The following is an 18,278-nucleotide window of genomic DNA, read 5'->3' as shown; positions in this document are numbered from 1 at the left end:
TGGGTACCTGCATGCCACAGGAGCCTTCTTTCATCGCATGTGTCTTCCTGGAGCCTCTAGTAACCTCACAGGAAAGAGCAGAACTGGGACATGACTAGTAGGGTCTTGTCCTGATTCCTTTGTCTTGTCCTGTTGTCCTGTGCAGGAGAGAAATGCTGAGTGAGCAAGTTCTGTGAGCCCTGCTCATCCACCTCCAGAGAGCTCCGAGAGTTTCTGCTAACTTTTTTTCCCTTGTGTTTCCTCTCTTCTTCAATAGCATTCAATATTGAAATGTCACCCTCATTCATACCTCGCCCTTTTCTACACCAAAACCTTGGGTAATGCGAGTGAGACAGCTAATTTTAACAGCCAACTCTTATACAGTGTTTACTATGTGCTTGTCTCTGACTCAAATTATCTACCTATTTAATTATCTTTTTAATACTGAAACCAGGTTGGTATATACTTTTATTAAGCCCTTTGTACAAGTGAGGAAACTGAGTTAACACAGTTTAGTAACTTGCCTGGGACCATGGAGTTTGTAAGAAGATCAGTTGGGATTTGAACCAGGAAGTCCATGCACTGAAACACTATACCTTTCCTTGGTATGTACATGGATGTGTTCACTGAAGTGTCACATAAAGCACAGAAAAGTGCACAAATCAAGCGTGTGACTCAATAAATGTTCACAAAGTGAGCACACCTGGGTAACCAGCACCCAACTCAAAGAACAGAACACTCCTGGAGTTCCCAACATATATCTTCCCAATCTCTACCCCGTCCCCACCAAGAGATACCACTTCCTGACTTCTCTCACCATTCTCCTGGGGGTTTCTTCCTTGTCTTCCTATTTTAATCACATTTGTATTTCAAGTATCATGGGGTCTGTTGCTTAAGCTAAAAATATTCTGTCTTTCAGGAGTGGAGGTGGGGGTGGTTGGAGAGAAAACATTCCCTAGATAAGAGAAATAATAGAGGGTAGGAAAGGTAGGGGGCAGTTGCTGCATTTCCCCCTCATTCTCTTTGCTGGTTCCTGTGAGGTTCCACTCCTTCCTCCGTCCTCCTCTCTCAGGACTACATCTCCCAGCAGGCTGTGCTCTGACAGCTCTCGGATTTAAATAGGATTCTGGGCTAGGCTTAGAGCCAGGCTGTTGCTGAGAGCTCTGAGAGGAGGTAGAAGAGGGAGAAGCAGCCAGAAGCAGACAAGAGTTGGAGGCAGACCAGGAGCCCGGACCCGAGTTAGAGTCGAAGGTGTTTTTACTAAGGAGCAGAAACTAAAGAAGTTGAAAAGATGATGGTTATCTTGGGACTGCTCACCTCCTTCCTTTCCTTCCTGTATGTGATAGCTCCATCCATCAGGTTTGTCTTAATTTCAGTGACTCATACAGTATTTTACAAATCCCTAAATTGGGAGCCATGGAACTCGTAAGTAGATGAATTCTCTCTCGGCTGCTGAAAGAAGAGGAAGGGATAGAGGTTAAGGGAGAGAAAGTCAGGACAGAAGAAACAGAAAGGAAAGAGGTAATTATGGAAGCCATGAAGGAAAGTAAGAAGGAAGCACCTGGGCTGGGAGTAGAGGGGCTGATTTGAATGCTGATGCTAGTGGAAGGCTGAGTGGATGAGTGTTAAGTTGCTTGACAGACAACTCATGGGAAAGTCCTTCTCTTTCACTCTGTTCCCCTGGGTTCCTTGGAAGGTCTTCCTTTCTTCACTGTTTCAAGTTAAGGTGGCCCTGCTGGGTTACTATGGGTGGTCATTGCTGAGGGACTCATTAAGTACCAGGCATTTGGGAAAGGAAACAAACTCTCGTTCCTCAACTAAAGATGTTTTGGGATGGCTCTTTTGCTGTGGGATTTCTGGAAGTGTCCAAGAAACGTGTGTCTGAGCAGAGAATTTTCAAATTGCTGATGGTAAAGAAGGTTACATGGACATATGAGGGACAGAGTGTTGCTCTGGGTCCTGGCATAGAAACCTGGGTTCACATGACAGTTTTGCCACAATTAACAAGCGACTTGAACTTCTCTGAGCCTCATTCCCCGCCCCCCCCCCCCCCCACTGTAATATGGGGGTAATAAGAGAGCGGTTGAGAGGATTAAAATAAATTCCCTCCGGAAAGTGCCGGACAGTTAAATGGTGCTCAGAAAATCATCTGTCCCCACCTCTCATCCTCTTTTTGGAACTTGTCAAGTTAACTTTATGTAAAAAGATGCTCTCTGCACAGAGGTCTGAAAAGAGGGGGTTTCTCAGTGTGCTGATAGCTAGAATGGAATCTCTGAAGATGGCAAAAAAAAAAAAAAAAGTGAAGATGCTGGCTCTCTAAAACTGGAGAGGGAGCCCAAGAGCCACATTTGTATGTGGGACCCTCTGAGGTGCCATTCCTCAGTTATTCACTGCTGGTGCTTATTGAAGACGGAGGGCTCAGGACCAGCGAATCCTTTAATGCTCTTTGCATGTTTTAATGCAGGTTAGAGGCGGCAGCTGACCTCCAGGAACCTCTAGCGATAAGAGCTTTGTTATCTTTATCTAATAAGGAAGGTCTCCCTGGGCTCCAGCTCAAGAGCACTTCCACTGTTTGCCTAGATGGCCATTTGTAGCTTCTGGACACATGACCTTCCGACCTGAGCTGACGATCAGGAGACCCCCTTCCTCACTGGGAACATGTCCCCTGGAGATTAGCTTGTTTAGGTCTCCCGATGACAACTGTAAGAAATTCTTCTTTGAGGCTGGACGGGTGTTATGTATCTCAGTCTGGGGTTGGGAAGGACGGCGCATGAGTGCTTTTGCTTCCCTTGCCTATAGGAAGTTCTTCGCTGGTGGGGTTTGTAGAACAGACGTGCAGCTTCCTGGGAAGATAGTGGTGATCACTGGCGCCAACACTGGCATCGGCAAGGAGACGGCCAGAGAGCTCGCTCGCAGAGGCAAGTCCCTCCACTTCCATGTCCACAGGGCAGCACCTCCTGCCTTTCTCACCTGGGCTCTGCCCACATTTCCTTGTCTTTTCTCCTGGGCTTGGAGGCTCTGGTCAGGAATTCAAGGAACATGGGATTCAGGCCCAGCTGTGACGCCAACTCAATCTGTGGCCTTAAACAAACTTCCCTTCCTCCCTGCTCCGTTACTGTTTGTCTTATATAAAGTAAGACAAACAATGATGTCCATGTACAGTGTTGGTCAAGTCCCTTATTCTAAAAGGAGATTCTAAGCAACATTAAATATCAGAGTGTAAAAACCTGGGTTCCCAGCCGAAGTTAAGCTAGTAGCAAGGAGAATGAGCAGGGCAGCAGTGAGAATCCTGAAGAGTGGCAATACAACACTCACTGCTTTAGGGGTGGCTGGAGAACGCTCTGTGTACCAGTCCCAAGCTCACTTACTCTACTCTTTCTCAGCCTACGGTCTGAACACATTGCCCTCTTTTTTTTTGCCCCAGGAGCCCGAGTATACATTGCCTGCCGAGATGTACTCAAGGGGGAGTCTGCTGCCAGTGAAATCCGAGCTGATACAAAGAACTCCCAGGTGCTGGTGCGGAAACTGGACCTATCGGATACCAAATCCATCAGAGCCTTTGCTGAGGGCTTTCTGGCAGGTAAGGCCCTGGTGGGTAGCCAGAAAAGCAAGAAGCTGGGTGTGGGAGGGGTTGCCCCACCCAGACCTGTCTCTGACCCTTACATCAGAACCATCATGGATTCCACTGGACGGGTTCTGCCACATGAACCAGCAGGGCAGGGAATTGGCAAGGGGATGGCAGGTGGACCAGCTGGGCAGGATCCTTATCATCCTTTTGCCTTTGCAATGGGAATGTTGGAGGTATCAGCTCCCTGTCTGGGCTTGTACCTTGGCATCAAGGTGTGGCCCTGATGCCACTCTCCTCTTTCATTCTGAGAAGCAGCCTTCTGTGGCCACAGGCACCAAATGAGGTTGTGTTGCTTCCAAAATTCTTGTGTATCTTGAAAAATATCCAGCTTTTACTAATGACTATGAAATTCATGAGGTTTAGGGACCATGCCTGTCCTGTTTTACCACTGTATGCCCAGCAGAGTGGGCCTGGCCCAGAGTCAGTACTCAGTACATATTTGCTGAATGAATGAATGAATGAATGGTGTCCAAGGAGATATCAATTACTAAAGTTAGAAACCCAAATAACAGTGGTTACTGAATATCACTAAGATAGGTCCAAAGGCAAGGAGTAAATACTCAGGACTGTGCTGGGCAGCTAGCAGACTTCTTGCTAACTACAGGGTCTCCTTGGTTGTGTTACAGAGGAAAAGCAGCTCCATATTCTGATCAACAATGCAGGAGTGATGATGTGTCCATATTCCAAGACAGCTGATGGCTTTGAAACCCACCTGGGAGTCAACCACCTGGGTAAGTACTTCTGAGTGACCGAAAAGCAAGGCTGACCCCATCTTGTTCTCTGTAGGTGTAGATGACCGTACACTAGTTCTGAGAATCTCCAGTGGTCCTACTGGAGGCCAGGGTTCCAATAGACTGGACATACTGGATTTTTGTCCACTATCCCTCTCCTGACTAGTCCAAAAAAGTGAGGTCCTCCTACACATACCATTAAAAAAACCAAACAATTATCAGAGGGAAAGGAGGGTGGGGGGAGGTAGGAAAGGGTAGGAGGGGATAAATGATGATGGAAAGAAACTTGACTTGCTGTGTTGAACACACAATACAATAACAGATGATGTATTATAGAATTGTATACCTGAAACCTATATAATTTTTTTAACCAATGTCACCCCAATCTATAATAACAAAAGTATAATATGCTAATTAGACCAGACGTCCTTCCTTCCTTCCGGACAAAGCCGCAGTGGGCAGGGGGCAGGGGGTGGGGGGTGGGAACCCACGGCAGAGACCCTGCAGCCCGCAGAGGCCCTGTGGCCGCAGCGGCGGCAGGCTGGGGGCCGGGGCCAAGGCCCTCGCACGAATTTCATGCATCGGGCCTCTAGTAAATTCAATAATAAATTAAAAAGAAAAAGAAAAAAAGAAACCCCATAACTTTGAAGATACCAGGAAGAAAAATGCCATACTTGGATGAGGCTGTGGTAGCACGAGGCTTGCCAAGCAGAGCCAGGCATGGGGGCTGCAGGAGCCTATGTTTGGCTGGAGGGAGTCACATCTATAACTGAGGGTTCAGAAAGCCAAGGGTTGGTCGACGGAGGAGGCAAACCCTGAAGACTTGAGGTATGAGAGAGGCTGGGGTTCAGAGTTCAAGGTGATGGCTCTAGAGAGGAGATCATGGAATATGTTCTCTGATCCTAGACAAATGTAATTTTCCCTAACTCTTCCACTCTTCCCTCTGTACACGGGTGTACCTGGACCCACAGTTGTGTGATCATGGCCATAGTGGGGTCAGAAGCCAGCAGGTAGCCTTTCTCCGAACTGGGGCAAGGGCAGAGGTTCAAACAAGTACAGATTAAGTCTATATTGCCTCACCTATAGTCTAGCTCTGGCCCTTGCCTTAAAGAATTCACTAACTCATTCTGCCTGACCATTAGCACTGAGTTACATAAAAATTTGTTTGCACCCAGAAGATAGGGAGCTAATGCTGAAGTCCTGTCCTCAGCTCCCACATCCTGAGCCTTGGCAGCTACTCCACTCTTTAAAAACAAACAAAATTAAAAAAATATATATTTTTAAATTGATTTCAGAGAGGAAGGGAGAGGGAGAGAGAGCTAGAAACATCAATGACGAGAGAAAATCATTGATTGGCTGCCTCCTGTGTGCCCCTTCCTGGGGATCGAGCCTGCAACCTGGGCATGTGCCCTTGACCGGAATCGAATGGAACCCTTCAGTCCGCAGGCCAACACTCTACCCACTGAGCCAAACCAGCCAGGGCAGCCACTCCACTCTTCAATCTTCCCTGCTGGCTCTCCTTGCAGGCCACTTCCTTCTCACCCACTTGCTCCTGGAGCGGCTGAAGGAGTCTGCTCCTGCACGGGTGGTGAACCTGTCATCAGTGGTCCACATTGCTGGCAAGATTCGCTTCCACGACCTGCAGGGCGAGAAGCGCTACAGCCGCGGTTTTGCTTACTGTCACAGCAAGCTGGCCAATGTGCTTTTTACTCGTGAGCTGGCCAAAAAGCTCCAAGGTAAGTTGGGAGAAAGGGCCAGGGTTCAGGTAGTGAAAGCAGGGTTTTCAGTCCAGATGAGAGGTTCACAGAAATTTCTGAACACCTCAAACATGAACACTACAGTGGTAGGTAGCTCTATGCCCTAAGGAGGATGCCCTTGGGAAACTTAAAATTGAGTAACAGTTAGGAACCTAGGAAGTTACCTTACATTTATGTCAAATCTTATATCTATTATCTGATATTATTTTTCACAACAACCTCTTGCAACAGGCAGAGCCGGTATTATTATTATATGGGTCCAAACCGAGGTCCAAAGAAGCAGCCAGCCCAGGTTTATACAGCTTTCAATCCAGGGTACTTCCTTCTGAGTGCTATTTGCTGAGATTCATGTGGTTAGCTGAGCAAGAGAGGTGCCACTGCCCGAAGTCAGGGAGCTAGGGCTGGATGTCACCCCCTGGGTCTGAGTTCTTGCTCTAACACATGGTAGCCAGGTGTGTATAAGGACATGTCCCTTTATCTTCTCCTGACTTCATCCCCTCAACTTTAAAATGAGGTGAGGCCTCTCTTAATCCTATGATCCTTTCCCTTCCTGGAGTTTTCCTTGAGTTGCTGGCTTTGGGATCTGGAAATCATGGGGACTATTTGCTACGCTGAATAAGCCAGAGTTCGGGAACAATGGTATTTGATATCAGAACACAGAAGGTAGAGGAATAGGGCAACCATTAAAAGAAATAATAATAATGACAATAATAATTGAGAGTTTTGTGTGTGCCATGGACTATACATGTCTTAACTCATTTAATACAACATTCCTATGAGGTAGGTGCTACTGTTTTTCCCTGCTCTACAAGCAAACAAACAAGATAGGCACAGATATATATATATGAAACTTGAACAAACGAACAGAAGAGACCAGCACAGATATATATGCAACTTGATCAAGCAAGTTTCCTAGCTGAGCCAGGATTTAAATCCAGACAGTCCAGCTCTGGAGTCCATGCTCTTTACATCAGAGTTCAGACCTTGACTTTGCAACCTGCTAAGGTATGACCTTGGGCAATCTTAACTTAACCTCACTGTGATGAGACTTCAGCTTTTTCCACAGTAAATGGGCATCTTAATAGAACTTACCTCATAAGCCTCTTGGGGAAGCAAATGAGATAATGCAGGTAAAGCATGTAGTAGTCTCTTGCATGTACTAAGTACTAAAAATAGTGGAGGCACCAGGGGTGTCTGGGGGGCATGTTAACCCCCATCATCTTCATCAACACCCCTCAATCTACACCTCATAAAATGTGCTTGCCCGGCAAATGTGGCTCAAGCCACTAACTTCCTTTCTTTCAACCACATTGCTTCCCTTAAGTCAGGAGTGGGAAACCTTCTTTCTGCCAAGGGCCATTTGGATATTTATAACATCATTCGCCGGCCATGCAAAAATATCAATTTAAAAATTAGCCTGCTATATTTGGTCAAATATTTAATTAACTCACCCCTAATGCCTTGGCAGGGCCAGACCAAATGATTTCACGGGCCTTATACAGCCCGCAGGTCAGATGTTCCCTACCTCTGCATGCCCTTCCTATAGAAATTCCAAAGATGCCACTGTCAGTAATTGATACTACTACTACTGCTACTACTAGTGGTATTAGTAGTGCAACTAGTACATGTTGTTGTTTCCATTATTAACTAGAGGCCCGGTGCATGAAATTCATGAAGGGGGGCGGGTGTCCCTCAGCCTGGCCTGCACCCTCTCCAATCTGGGACATCGTCTCATAATCTGAGACTGCTGGCTCCTAACTGCTTGCCTGCCTTCCCTCCTGATCGCCCCTAACTGCCTCTGCCTGCCTGCCTGATCAACCCTAACTGCCTCTGTCTGCCTGCCTGATTGCCCCCTAACCGCTCCCCTGCCGGTCTGTTGCCCCTAACTGCCCTCCCCTGCCGGCCTGATCACCCCCTAACTGCTCTCCCCTGCCGGCCTGATTGCCCCTAACTGCTTGCTTCCCTGCTGGCCTGATCGCCCCTAACTGCCCTTCCCTGCCGGCCTGATCATCCCCTAACTGCTCTCCCCTGCTGGACTGATTGCCCCTAACTGCTTGCTCCCCTGCTGGCCTGATTGCCTCTAACTGCCTCTGCCTTGGCCCCTGCCACTGTGGCTTTGTTCGAAAGGAAGTCAGACATCCAGAAGATGTCCAGTTGACCTGGTCTAATTAGCATATTACCCTTTTATTAGTGTAGATACTTAAGTCACAGAGAAAGATGACATCAACATAGAAGGACCTTCAACTAAGCATTCATTTTGGAGCACAGAAGGCTGAGAAGGCTATAGATCTTTCTGGAAGAGATCAGTTAATTACTAGCCAGATTTTACCTGGCTAGGGGTGGCACCTTCTAAATCACGGGGTTCTGTTTTTTGAGTCCCTTTTTCTCACTTATGCATTTTGCAGCAGGAGGTGAGCTGTTTCGGGGGCTCAGAGTATGTCCCTGCTCTAACTGTGCTCTCTTTGCCCTAGGCACAGGGGTCACCACCTACTCGGTGCACCCAGGCATCGTCCGCTCCGAGCTGGTCCGCCACTCCTTCCTGATGTGCCTGCTCTGGCGGCTCTTCTCCCCCTTCCTCAAGTCAGCACGGGAGGGGGCGCAGACCAGCCTGCACTGCGCCCTGGCTGAGGGCCTGGAGCCCCTGAGCGGCAAGTACTTCAGGTGCGTGGAGGCAGAGCAGGTTCTCTCCCCACCTGTGCATGGTGACACTCACCGTTCCCTGGGCTTTGCACCCCAGGTGGCTGAGTTTGCACCTCATAGCAGAATCCAAGTTTGGTTTGGGCCTGCAAACCAAATGCTGTAACTTTTCCAAGGGAACTTACATTAGAAACTTGGCAAGAGTTGCTTTCCTGGCTCTATTTTATATCTGTGTGCCATGTTTCCAGGAAAGAAAGCTTTGTAGCTTTCTGAGAGCTGTAAGAGAAGGCTGTCCCCATTGACTGTGCCTTGGGAAGGATATTAGCAGGCTCCCTCATTGAACCTTTGGCTGACTTTTCCATGCATTCCTTAAGACCAGGGCAAGGCACACTCCCCAGGGTGAACTCTGTCTCCCCAGGCTGCCAAGATCGGCACTATCTGTTGCAATATAGAAATAGACATTTCAGTGTTGAGTTTTATCACAAATTCAGTTTGGGAATAAAGGGGAGCCTGGGATTAAAAGAGGGAAACACTATATATCTACTTCTATACAAACAGAGCAGAGAAGAGTGTAAAGAAAAGTAATTAATGCATAGGCATTTCTTCTTTATCAGAACCGCATTTTCCATGAATGCAGGCAATGAACTGCAGGACTGGTGGTAATACCTATGACTGTGTCACCCATGAAACTGTAGTATTTTCATGCCCCATTGCAGTTGCAGATTTCTCAAAATGTCACTTCTGCTCGCCACTACTTGGAAATCCGGTGGTTAGTAGACCCAGTGCTAGCTCTTGTTATGGATTATATTAGTAAAGAAGCTTGTGTGTTACTATGCCATGGATTTTTTACAATATTTAAAGACTGCATTCCAATACAGTTGGTTTCTTTTCCTGCAACCTATTTTATACATTTAGAAATGTATTCTGAGAAAGAGGCCATAAACTTTTCCGGACTGTCAATTTCCACTCCTGGATGTTTACATTCTTTGTTTGCCCTCCAGTGACTGCAAGAAGGCCTGGGTGTCTCCAAGGGCCCGAAATAACAAAACTGCTGAGCGTCTGTGGGCCGTCAGCTGTGAGCTTCTAGGAATTCAATGGAAGTAGAGCTGGTAGAAGAGCCACGGCTTTATCAGGTCTGGTCCGTGCCACCATGAAGGGGGACCAAGAAGGCCAACCCTGAGGATGGTCCTCCCGGCTGGCTGCTGCTGTGAATCCTGTCCTCTGATTCTCCTGACCCTTCTGGAAACCTCTGTATACCCAACCCTCTTGTGAGGCTGGCTCATGGCATCAGATGTTCACATCTACAGAGCATTCTTCTCCAAGACTTGCAGTCGGCCTCCCTCTCGGGGCAGGAGGAGGAGGCAGATGCCAGGCTGAGCACAGGGATGGCAAAAGAGCCTGGGAAACTGGGTCAGTTTCCTCACCGGTACTAGAAACATCAGCCAGCAGTCTCAGCTGAGGTGGCAGGAGCACCAGCGTTACGTATTTCCAGGGACTAGAGACTCAAACTTTTGACTAATCTCTCCTCTTTAAATTCTGGTCACAACTCTGGAGTCTGGACCAACTCAGGAAAATCTTGGCTTAACCTTGGCCAACTTTGGTTCCTTCCTCTGAGCACCCTCGAGTCCCTGCATGAAGCTGGGCCTTCCCATTTTCTTTTTCCACTTTTTTAAAAATTGAAAACAAAGTTTCTAGCTTTATTGAGATATAATTTTTAATCATGTAGATGGTTTCATTTTCCAAAGCATTCCCTTCACCTCATATTTTTAATAGTTTGTTAATTTTTTTTTTTTAAAAAAAAAGACAGGAAGGAAGAGGGAGAGAGAGATATAAACATCAATGATGAGAGAGAATCATTGATTGGCTGCCTCCTGTACACCCCGTACTGGGGATCAGGCCCACAACCCAGGCATGTATCTTTGCCCGGGGAATTGAACCGGCTACCTCCTGGTGCACCGGACAATATGAAACCAACTGAGCCACACTAGCCAGGGCTTTACCTCAATTTTTAGAGGAAATAGACTACACATCCCATTGCCTTACTTATTTTCTCAGGGTAGCAAGAGAGAAATGGAACAAAATGGGAAGCCAGCCTTCTATTTTAGTGAGTAGTATCTCACCCTACTCACAACCCATAACCTTGTTATAATGTCACATCTTATAATGCATTATTAGGATGGCGTAAAATAAGATGTTTCGATTGGATATTTCCTCAAGTTTCTTCCAGCTCTCCCATTTTATTATCTAAGAAGTAATGGAAGTGACTTCAATTATACATATGCTACGTTTCACTATAGATTAAGGCACGAGGGAATGTGGGACTTGATTGAATTTGATACATAGATGCAGAAAAACTACGCTCTGATAAACCCTCTACCTGAAATTATAGGTCTCTCTCTGGCCTCCCTGCTCTCCTGTGCTGCAGCCCTGGGTGACCTGCTGCTTGCCTCAAGTGCTGAAGTCACCAAGAAGGGGCAGAGAGATGACCTAATCTGTGAGCCAATTGACCCACGAAGTCAGGTTATTGGTTTCTGTTCTAAAGCATCCACAGGGCATCTGGTGACAAAAATGCCCTTTTCATCCATAGCAAGTAGACTTTTTTTTTTAAAAATCCTTTTTATTAAGGAAATTTTTAAATAGAAAAAAGTAGAGCAAATGGTATTATGAATCCCCATGTACCTGCCTGTCATCCAGCTTCAACATTAATGTTCTGTCAGTCTTGTTTCATCTATATTTCCTCCAGGACATTTTTTGGGGGTGGGGTGGGATATTTGAAAGCACATTCTAGACATCACACATTCATTCATAAATACTTTAATGTGTGTATCTAAATAAGGACATTTGTTTGTTCGTTTGTTTGTTACTAAATCACAACGCTCTATGTGAATGAAAAAGGGGCTATGCGATAACCCTGACAAGCACAGGGTGTTCTGATCTCAAAGTCCTAACTGAACAGGTTATAGCAGGCAGTCACATCGCAGGTCTATAGCTTCCTTAGCAAAGGTCTTTTTTTTTTTAATCCTCACCTGAGGATATGCTTATTGATGAGAGAGAGAGAGAGAGAGAGAGAGAGAGAGGCATTGATGTGAGAGAGAAACATCGATCAGATCGGTTGCCTCCTGTATGCTTTCCAATCAGGAACCAAACCTGCAACCTGGGCATGTGCCCTGACCGGGAATCAAACCTGCGACCTTTGGTGTATTGTACCAACTGAGCAACACCAGCCAGGCTAGCAAAGCTCAATCTTTACCTTAAGTGAGCGCTGTCCATTGCTCTTACGCGTCTAGGATAATATGTCTTTGAAATGTCAGAGTAATTTTATTTTCTGGACCTCTCTTAGGCACAACTACCGGCACCAGAGCACAAGACCACAGACTCCCTCTTGTTATCTTGTTCCCCGTATACCGATTCTATGTGCTGTGAATGTTTACTAACTATTCCCTACCCACCAATGTAAAAGTGTTTCTCCATTTGCCTTTTATTCAGTCCTATGTTTCTCTCCCCACCTCCTAGCCTAGCCCATGCTTTCTCCCACCTCCTTAATCTACCACCAGTGGATTTCATGTAACCCTCTTATGACTCCTCCTTTGATTCTAGTGTATAAAATAAGCTGCAAAACTGCCATTCTCTGGAGCATTTTCTCAATCTGTTAAGATTTTGCTTCCTGTTATATGTCATCAGTTTGGCTCCAATAAACTCACAACAACTCTCTATAGTTTTGAACTTTTCCTATGCTGACATGTAACTGCTAACAACATGAATAATTCCTGGGTATCATTTACTACTTGAAGTTCAAGTTTCCTTGGTTGTCTCACAGAAGGCTTTTGACCACTGGTTTGTTTAAATCAGGGAAAGAGAGATGATTCTCCTGGAAAAAAAAAAAGAAGTGGAAGTTTCCCCCCCAGAAGCCCCAGCAAATCTTCTTGTGCCTCATTGGCCTGAATAAGTACTGGGCCCTCTCCTGAACCAATCCCTATGGCTAAGGATGGGCTATGTTAATCGGCTTAAGCCAATCACATCCCACACCTGAAGCTGGGGCCCATCTCACCCACTCCACCCAGTGGGGAAGAATAGTAGCTGATACAAAGCACTTAGGTTGATTTGGATTAGCAGTCCCCACAAGTACCCTCTAGGGCAGCTACTATTGCTATCCCCGCTTTACTGACTGGCACCGAGAAGTTAAGTAGCTTGCCCAAGTTCACAAGGTTGATACATGGTAGAGTGGACCCTGGTAGTCTGACTCTAGAACCAACGTTTTTAACAGCCATGCTCTGTGGCTTCCCAAGGTGGAGGAAGCAACACATTCCCTCAAGGAAAACTCAGGGAACATGAATGAGCGGAGGGGTGAGGGGAGCACTGGGGAAGCAACCAATATGTGCTCCCTCCTGAGACCCGGGTCCTCCTAGGCTGTTGGGTCCACTAGGAACCTGGTGAAGAAGGAAGGGGAAAAAGAGGAGGAGGATGGAAACAGGACAAGGCCATGCAAGGGTGGGAGACGGGGCCGGTGAGGAGCATGCATGGCACTGATGATCCTGGGTTTCTCCCCTGGGCTGGAAGAATCAGCCAACATCGAAGACTGGGGCACGCAGGGCTGCTGTCACGCAGGAGGACAGCAAGCAGACCACGAGCGTGAGGGCAAAGATTCACACATGGGTAAGAGTTTAAGAGATAAGCAGTGCAAACACTGAGGCAAGAGACATGGGCTCAGTGAGGGCTTTGATGCATGCCAGAGACGGCTGGTTGTAGGTGGAAGAAACAAAGCCATGCCGGGGCTGCAAGGAATTGGCTCCAGCTGCCACTTCCAGGCAGTACGCTGGCATTGCTGTCGGTAGCAGAGGGTTTTTGAGTAAACCTGCTCACAAGGCTGGGTTCTTCCACTTCCACACATTCAACTACAGTCCTTTTTATTAAACTGGACTCTTCTCTCTATAGACCTTTTTTTTTTTTTTTTTTTTTTTCCAGAGAGACCAGAATGCTAACACATTCAAAAGATTGTTCCTTAACATATGTGGGATCCTTATGTTATGTGTGCTTAGAACCCTTTGGACTATTACATTTTATAATTTTTCATGTTTGTCAAACTACTTGTTAGTAGGATTGGCTTAATAAAGGCCATCCTATTCTTGATTTGTGGCAAATATCTGAAATCTGAGAAACCTTTTTGTATTTTCTCTAAGATACACAGAGACCTGGGGGCCGAGTGCTGGGGACAGAGGGCTCATAGCCTCAACCTGAAGTAGAGGGGCTGGGCGATAGTAAGACAGCAGGGCCTGGAACTCAGGGCCAAGCCAGGAGTCTCCGCAGGGTCTATAAATGCTAGGAGGAAAGCAATTTGAGTGAGATCCCAGCACCCAAGAGGGAAGAACTTTGCTTTCCCACAGCTTAATGGCCTTAGAAACTTTGGGGGGCTGAGGGCTGACGTTAAGGTCACAGTGTTTGGTGGAGAAATCCTTCCCTTTGAGTTTCAGGGCAGGGGAGCATTCCCTGCATTATCATCTAACCATGGTCTCTGGAAAACACAAAAATTGCCCCAATTCTACTTTCCTCATCACAACATCCATACTGTACATACTCTTCCTTCCTAAAGAATGGCTCTACTTGAAGTATGCGTCATTTCCTGCCCTACTGGCAGGTGGCACAGCTCAGCCGGATCAAAGTAGTACAGGACTGGGGTGCTTATTTCTAATCAGAAGGCCTAACCTCATTGAAAGAAGTCTGTGGCCCTGGCTGGTTTGGCTCAATGGATAGAGCGTTGGCCTGCGGATTGAAGGGACCCGGATTTGATTCCAGTAAAGGGCAAATGCCCAGGTTGTGGGGTCGATCCCCAGTAGGGGGCGTGCAAGAGGCAGCAGATCAGTGATTCTCTTTCCTCATTGATGTTTCGACCTCCCTCTCCCTACCTCTCTGAAATCAATAAAATGTATTTTAAAAATAATAAAAAATAAAAAAGTCTGTGCAATATTAGCTGGCCAGGGAAAGTATTTTAAATCTGAAGTTTTCTATTTTATTTCGAATTGTTGGGTGCACTTATACTTAACAGTAGTGACACCAAATATGCAAGAGCTAAGCAGCAAAGAATGCCAAAAAGAAAAAAATGTGAGTATTGAATTTACATGTTGTTGGCATTTTCAAAATGTTGAACAATAGTTGTTCCCCTGACTTAGAGTCTAGGCTCTGCCACTTCTCATCGTGGTCAGGTGCTCCCACAAGACTCAGCCTCCCACAGCACTGCTCCCTGGGAACCATCTCACAATCCGACTTCATCTTGTCTCTGTGTAGCTGGCTGTCCAACACCGAAAGTGTTGTCTAGTCAGCTCAGCCTGGGCAAGGAACAGGTGCCAGCCTTGGCCTCCTGTCATGTTTCCAGAAGAGACTTGCCTCACGTTAACTACCCAGCAAGGGAAAGACAGGCCTTAGCTCAGCATAAATGACACTGGGAATCCCGTGGCTGAGTCACCATTCAACCTTCCCATCTCTGCTCCTTAGATTTTCCCATGACCACAGAGGCCATTTCTCTTGGAATCTGTTTGTGCTATGGATGTGGCTTCCTGCCTGGTAGAGTGCCCTTAGGATACAGGAGGCAAGATCTGGATGAGAAGGGCTCAGGGATTATAGTCATCCTAGACTTCTCGGCAACGAGGTGCTTCTCTAGCTGCCCCAGGCCCGCTGCCCTTCGCTATTCCTGGCTTCTGTTAAGCTCTGAAACCATTGGCTAGGCTTGTCCAGGAGGGAAAAAACTTTCCCTCTGGCTTGACAGACACTGGCCTAAATTTCTTCAACATAAAACTTGTCTGGGACACTAATGGAAAAGGAAACAAAAGAGACGTTTGAAAATCAAGAGGCAAATAGTTCCAGAGCATAGATTGCCTATGTGATGTGTAACCGCGCAGATGACCTTGGCTAGCACCTGGCCCTTGTCTGATTCAACTCTGTATTCAGCATGGAGAATCTAGCTTACATCTTCGCCTCTTTTAGTTACAAGACAGACACCCACTTGGAACAAGCTTAGGCCAAACACCATAAAACATTTTGCTCATAATTTCAAGGAAGGGTTGAAACTAAAAAGTGGGAAAGGGCTCTTTCTCTTTTGGTCCCAGATACTTCGAGAACTGGGTGCTTCGGTATAAACATGGCCAAGTCCAAGAACCACACCATGCACAACCAGTCCTGAAAATGGCACAGAAATGGCATCAAGAAATCCCGATCACAAAGATATAAATCTCTTAGGAGGGTGGACCCCAAATTCCTGAGGAACATGTGCTTTGCCAAGAAGGACAACAAGAAAGGCCTGAAGAAGATGCAGGTCAACAATGCCAAGGCCACGAGTGCACATTCCAAGGCTATCAAGGCCCTCACAAAGCCCAAGGAGGCCAAGCCCAAGGTCCCAAAGGGAGGCAGCTGCAACCTCAATCAGCTTGCCTTTCATGGCTCACCCCAAACTTGAGAAATGTGCTGTGCCCGCATCGCCAAGGATCTCAGGCTCTGTCAGCCAAAAGTCCACGACCAAGGCTCAAATCAAGCCCCAGGTGCAGCCCCAGCTCCGGCTCCAGCCCCAGCTTAGGCTCCCGAAGGTTCCCAGGCTCCCATGAAGGCTCTACAGTAGAGGCCTCTGTCTGCTGATGTGTGGGCAGGAAGGACTGGTGTGATCCCCTGGGCTGCTGTCGCATGGAGCTGACGTCCTCCTGTGCTATTTGTACAAATAAACCTGAGGCAGGATCTGTAAAAAAAGAAAAGAAAAAAACGAGTCTATGTAGCTCAAAAATAAGTGGAATCCAAGCATCAAACACCACCATGCTCCCCTCCCTATCTTTTCTCTGATTGTAGACTTCACTTCAGAGTAAGTGGCAAGAAACTTGGCCGTTGAAAACTCAAGCTCCGCACCTTTTGGTTTCTACTATTTGTGTGTGTGTGTGTGTGTGTGTGTGTGTGTGTGTGTGTGTGGTTTCTACTATTGAAGAGACAGTGCAGGTGTTTTTTATTTGTAGTATTTGAAGAACCTCAGGTTTGGCTTGGGTCAGATGCTCACTGTGAAGCATTCAGCTATAGTACGGGAGGGAGAGTCCTGTAAGAAGTGACAGCTGTAGGAGTGGCATTTCAAATCAGTGAGAATAATAACTGTTCAATAAATCTAACATAGGTTAGATTCCCCATCTTGCACTATTCACAAAAAAAGTACTAGATGGATTCAAAAAAACAAAAAATTGTAGAGGTTGCCTCTGGAAAGGATTGATGGGAGATAATATTTCAATTTTTTAAAAAGCAGAATATTTTCACTTTTAACTTGGAAATAAAAAGTTAATTTTAACAGACATTGTTGGTTGCCACTGTCACTATGACTGATTAAACTATTGTGGTGCTCTCAATCCTAGCTGTATTTTAAAACATATAAAGTGCCAATGCATAGGTCTTACCTCAGAGAATCATATTTCATTGTTCTATTCTTGGGAGCTGAGCTGGCCCAGAGGCCAAGCTCGCTCGCTGAGGGCGGTAGAGGGAAAGATGAAAGGAACCTGGGTTGCTGATGATAAAGCAGTGAGTCACTGAATTAACCAAGACTGGAGCTGCCCTCCCTTGTTACATGACACAATAAATTGTTGAAGTCGATGTCCTGATGCAATAGTATTATGTTGAGCCATATAGAATTACTGATATTCTATCATTTCTGTGTGTTTTCCTTTAAAAAATTTTTATTAAATTTATTGGGGTGACATTGGTTAATAAAATTATATAGGTTTTAAGTGTACAATTCTATGATACATCACCTGTGTATTATTGCATTGTGTGCTTACCATCCAAAGTCAAATCTTCTGTCACCAAATATTTGATCTCCTTGACCCCTTACTAACTCCCCTCCACCTCCCCCCTTTCCCTCTGGTAACCATCATGCTGTTGTCTGTGTCCATCAGCTTTTGTTTGTTTGCCCTGTGTTTATTTGCTGCTTTCAGTTTTATATCCCATATAAGAGTGAAATCATATGGTTCTTGACTTTTTCCGTCTGACTTATTTCACTTAGCATGATATTCGCAAGATCCATCCATTGTTACAAATGGCAGTATTTCATCTATTCTACCATTTTAAAACCTACTTTGCCCCACCAGTACTGCTGATCCAAGGCAGATGTCTTCCTGACCTACTTTCATCACCTTCAATTTCTTCACCTGTAAAGTGAAACTTTGACACCTGTTTATTATATTTTTCCCCACTGCAAAGATTTGTCATCTTCTGTTAATTTCAATATTCACAGGCATAACTGAACTAACATCTCAATACAGAGTCTTAAATAGCTTTGGCATACTTTCACAGGTGTTCATCCAAATTTTAATCTATGTGTACAATCTATTTTTTCTACAGGTAGATTATGCTATCTCTTAACTAAGACAATCAGCTAAGAAGATCATAGAACATGAGGTACAATTTGTTCTATAGGAGTAGATTAACTGCTAAAACAAACAATGCTAAATTTTAGTGGCTTAATACAGTAAAAATTGATTTCTTGTTCATACCACAGTCTAATACAGGAATGGGAGTGGGTGGGAGCTCTGCTCC

The 18,278-nt window shown here is 45.9% G+C and overlaps 1 protein-coding gene and 1 pseudogene across 3 annotated transcripts; both read left to right on the top strand.

Moving 5' to 3' along the window:
• Window positions 1-1,270: 1,270 nt before the first annotated feature.
• On the top strand, window positions 1,271-9,836 carry RDH12 (retinol dehydrogenase 12; the record flags this gene model as incomplete). Of its 2 annotated transcripts, XM_081114214.1 has the most annotated exons (8): window positions 1,271-1,338; window positions 2,779-2,897; window positions 3,404-3,559; window positions 4,234-4,338; window positions 5,865-6,074; window positions 8,567-8,757; window positions 8,909-8,963; window positions 9,734-9,819. In XM_081114214.1, the coding sequence occupies 8 exons, from the start codon at window positions 1,271-1,273 to the stop codon at window positions 9,817-9,819; spliced, it is 990 nt and encodes a 329-aa protein (XP_080970340.1). The 2 variants fall into 2 exon arrangements, with proteins under 2 accessions (XP_080970340.1, XP_080970341.1); XM_081114215.1 differs by lacking the exon at window positions 8,909-8,963 and having other exon boundaries at window positions 8,567-8,756; window positions 9,734-9,836.
• Window positions 9,837-15,861: 6,025 nt separating this feature from the next.
• On the top strand, window positions 15,862-16,335 carry LOC308527872 (large ribosomal subunit protein eL29-like; annotated as a pseudogene). Its single transcript has one exon. The product of its transcript is annotated as a large ribosomal subunit protein eL29-like (transcript).
• Window positions 16,336-18,278: the final 1,943 nt, after the last annotated feature.

The sequence above is a fragment of the Myotis nattereri genome (assembly GCF_964212035.1).
Source record: "Myotis nattereri genome assembly, chromosome: 1".
Lineage (NCBI taxonomy): Eukaryota > Metazoa > Chordata > Mammalia > Chiroptera > Vespertilionidae > Myotis > Myotis nattereri.
The sequence above is the reverse complement of the archived record's forward strand: the minus strand, read 5'-3'. Positions and strand labels throughout refer to the sequence as shown.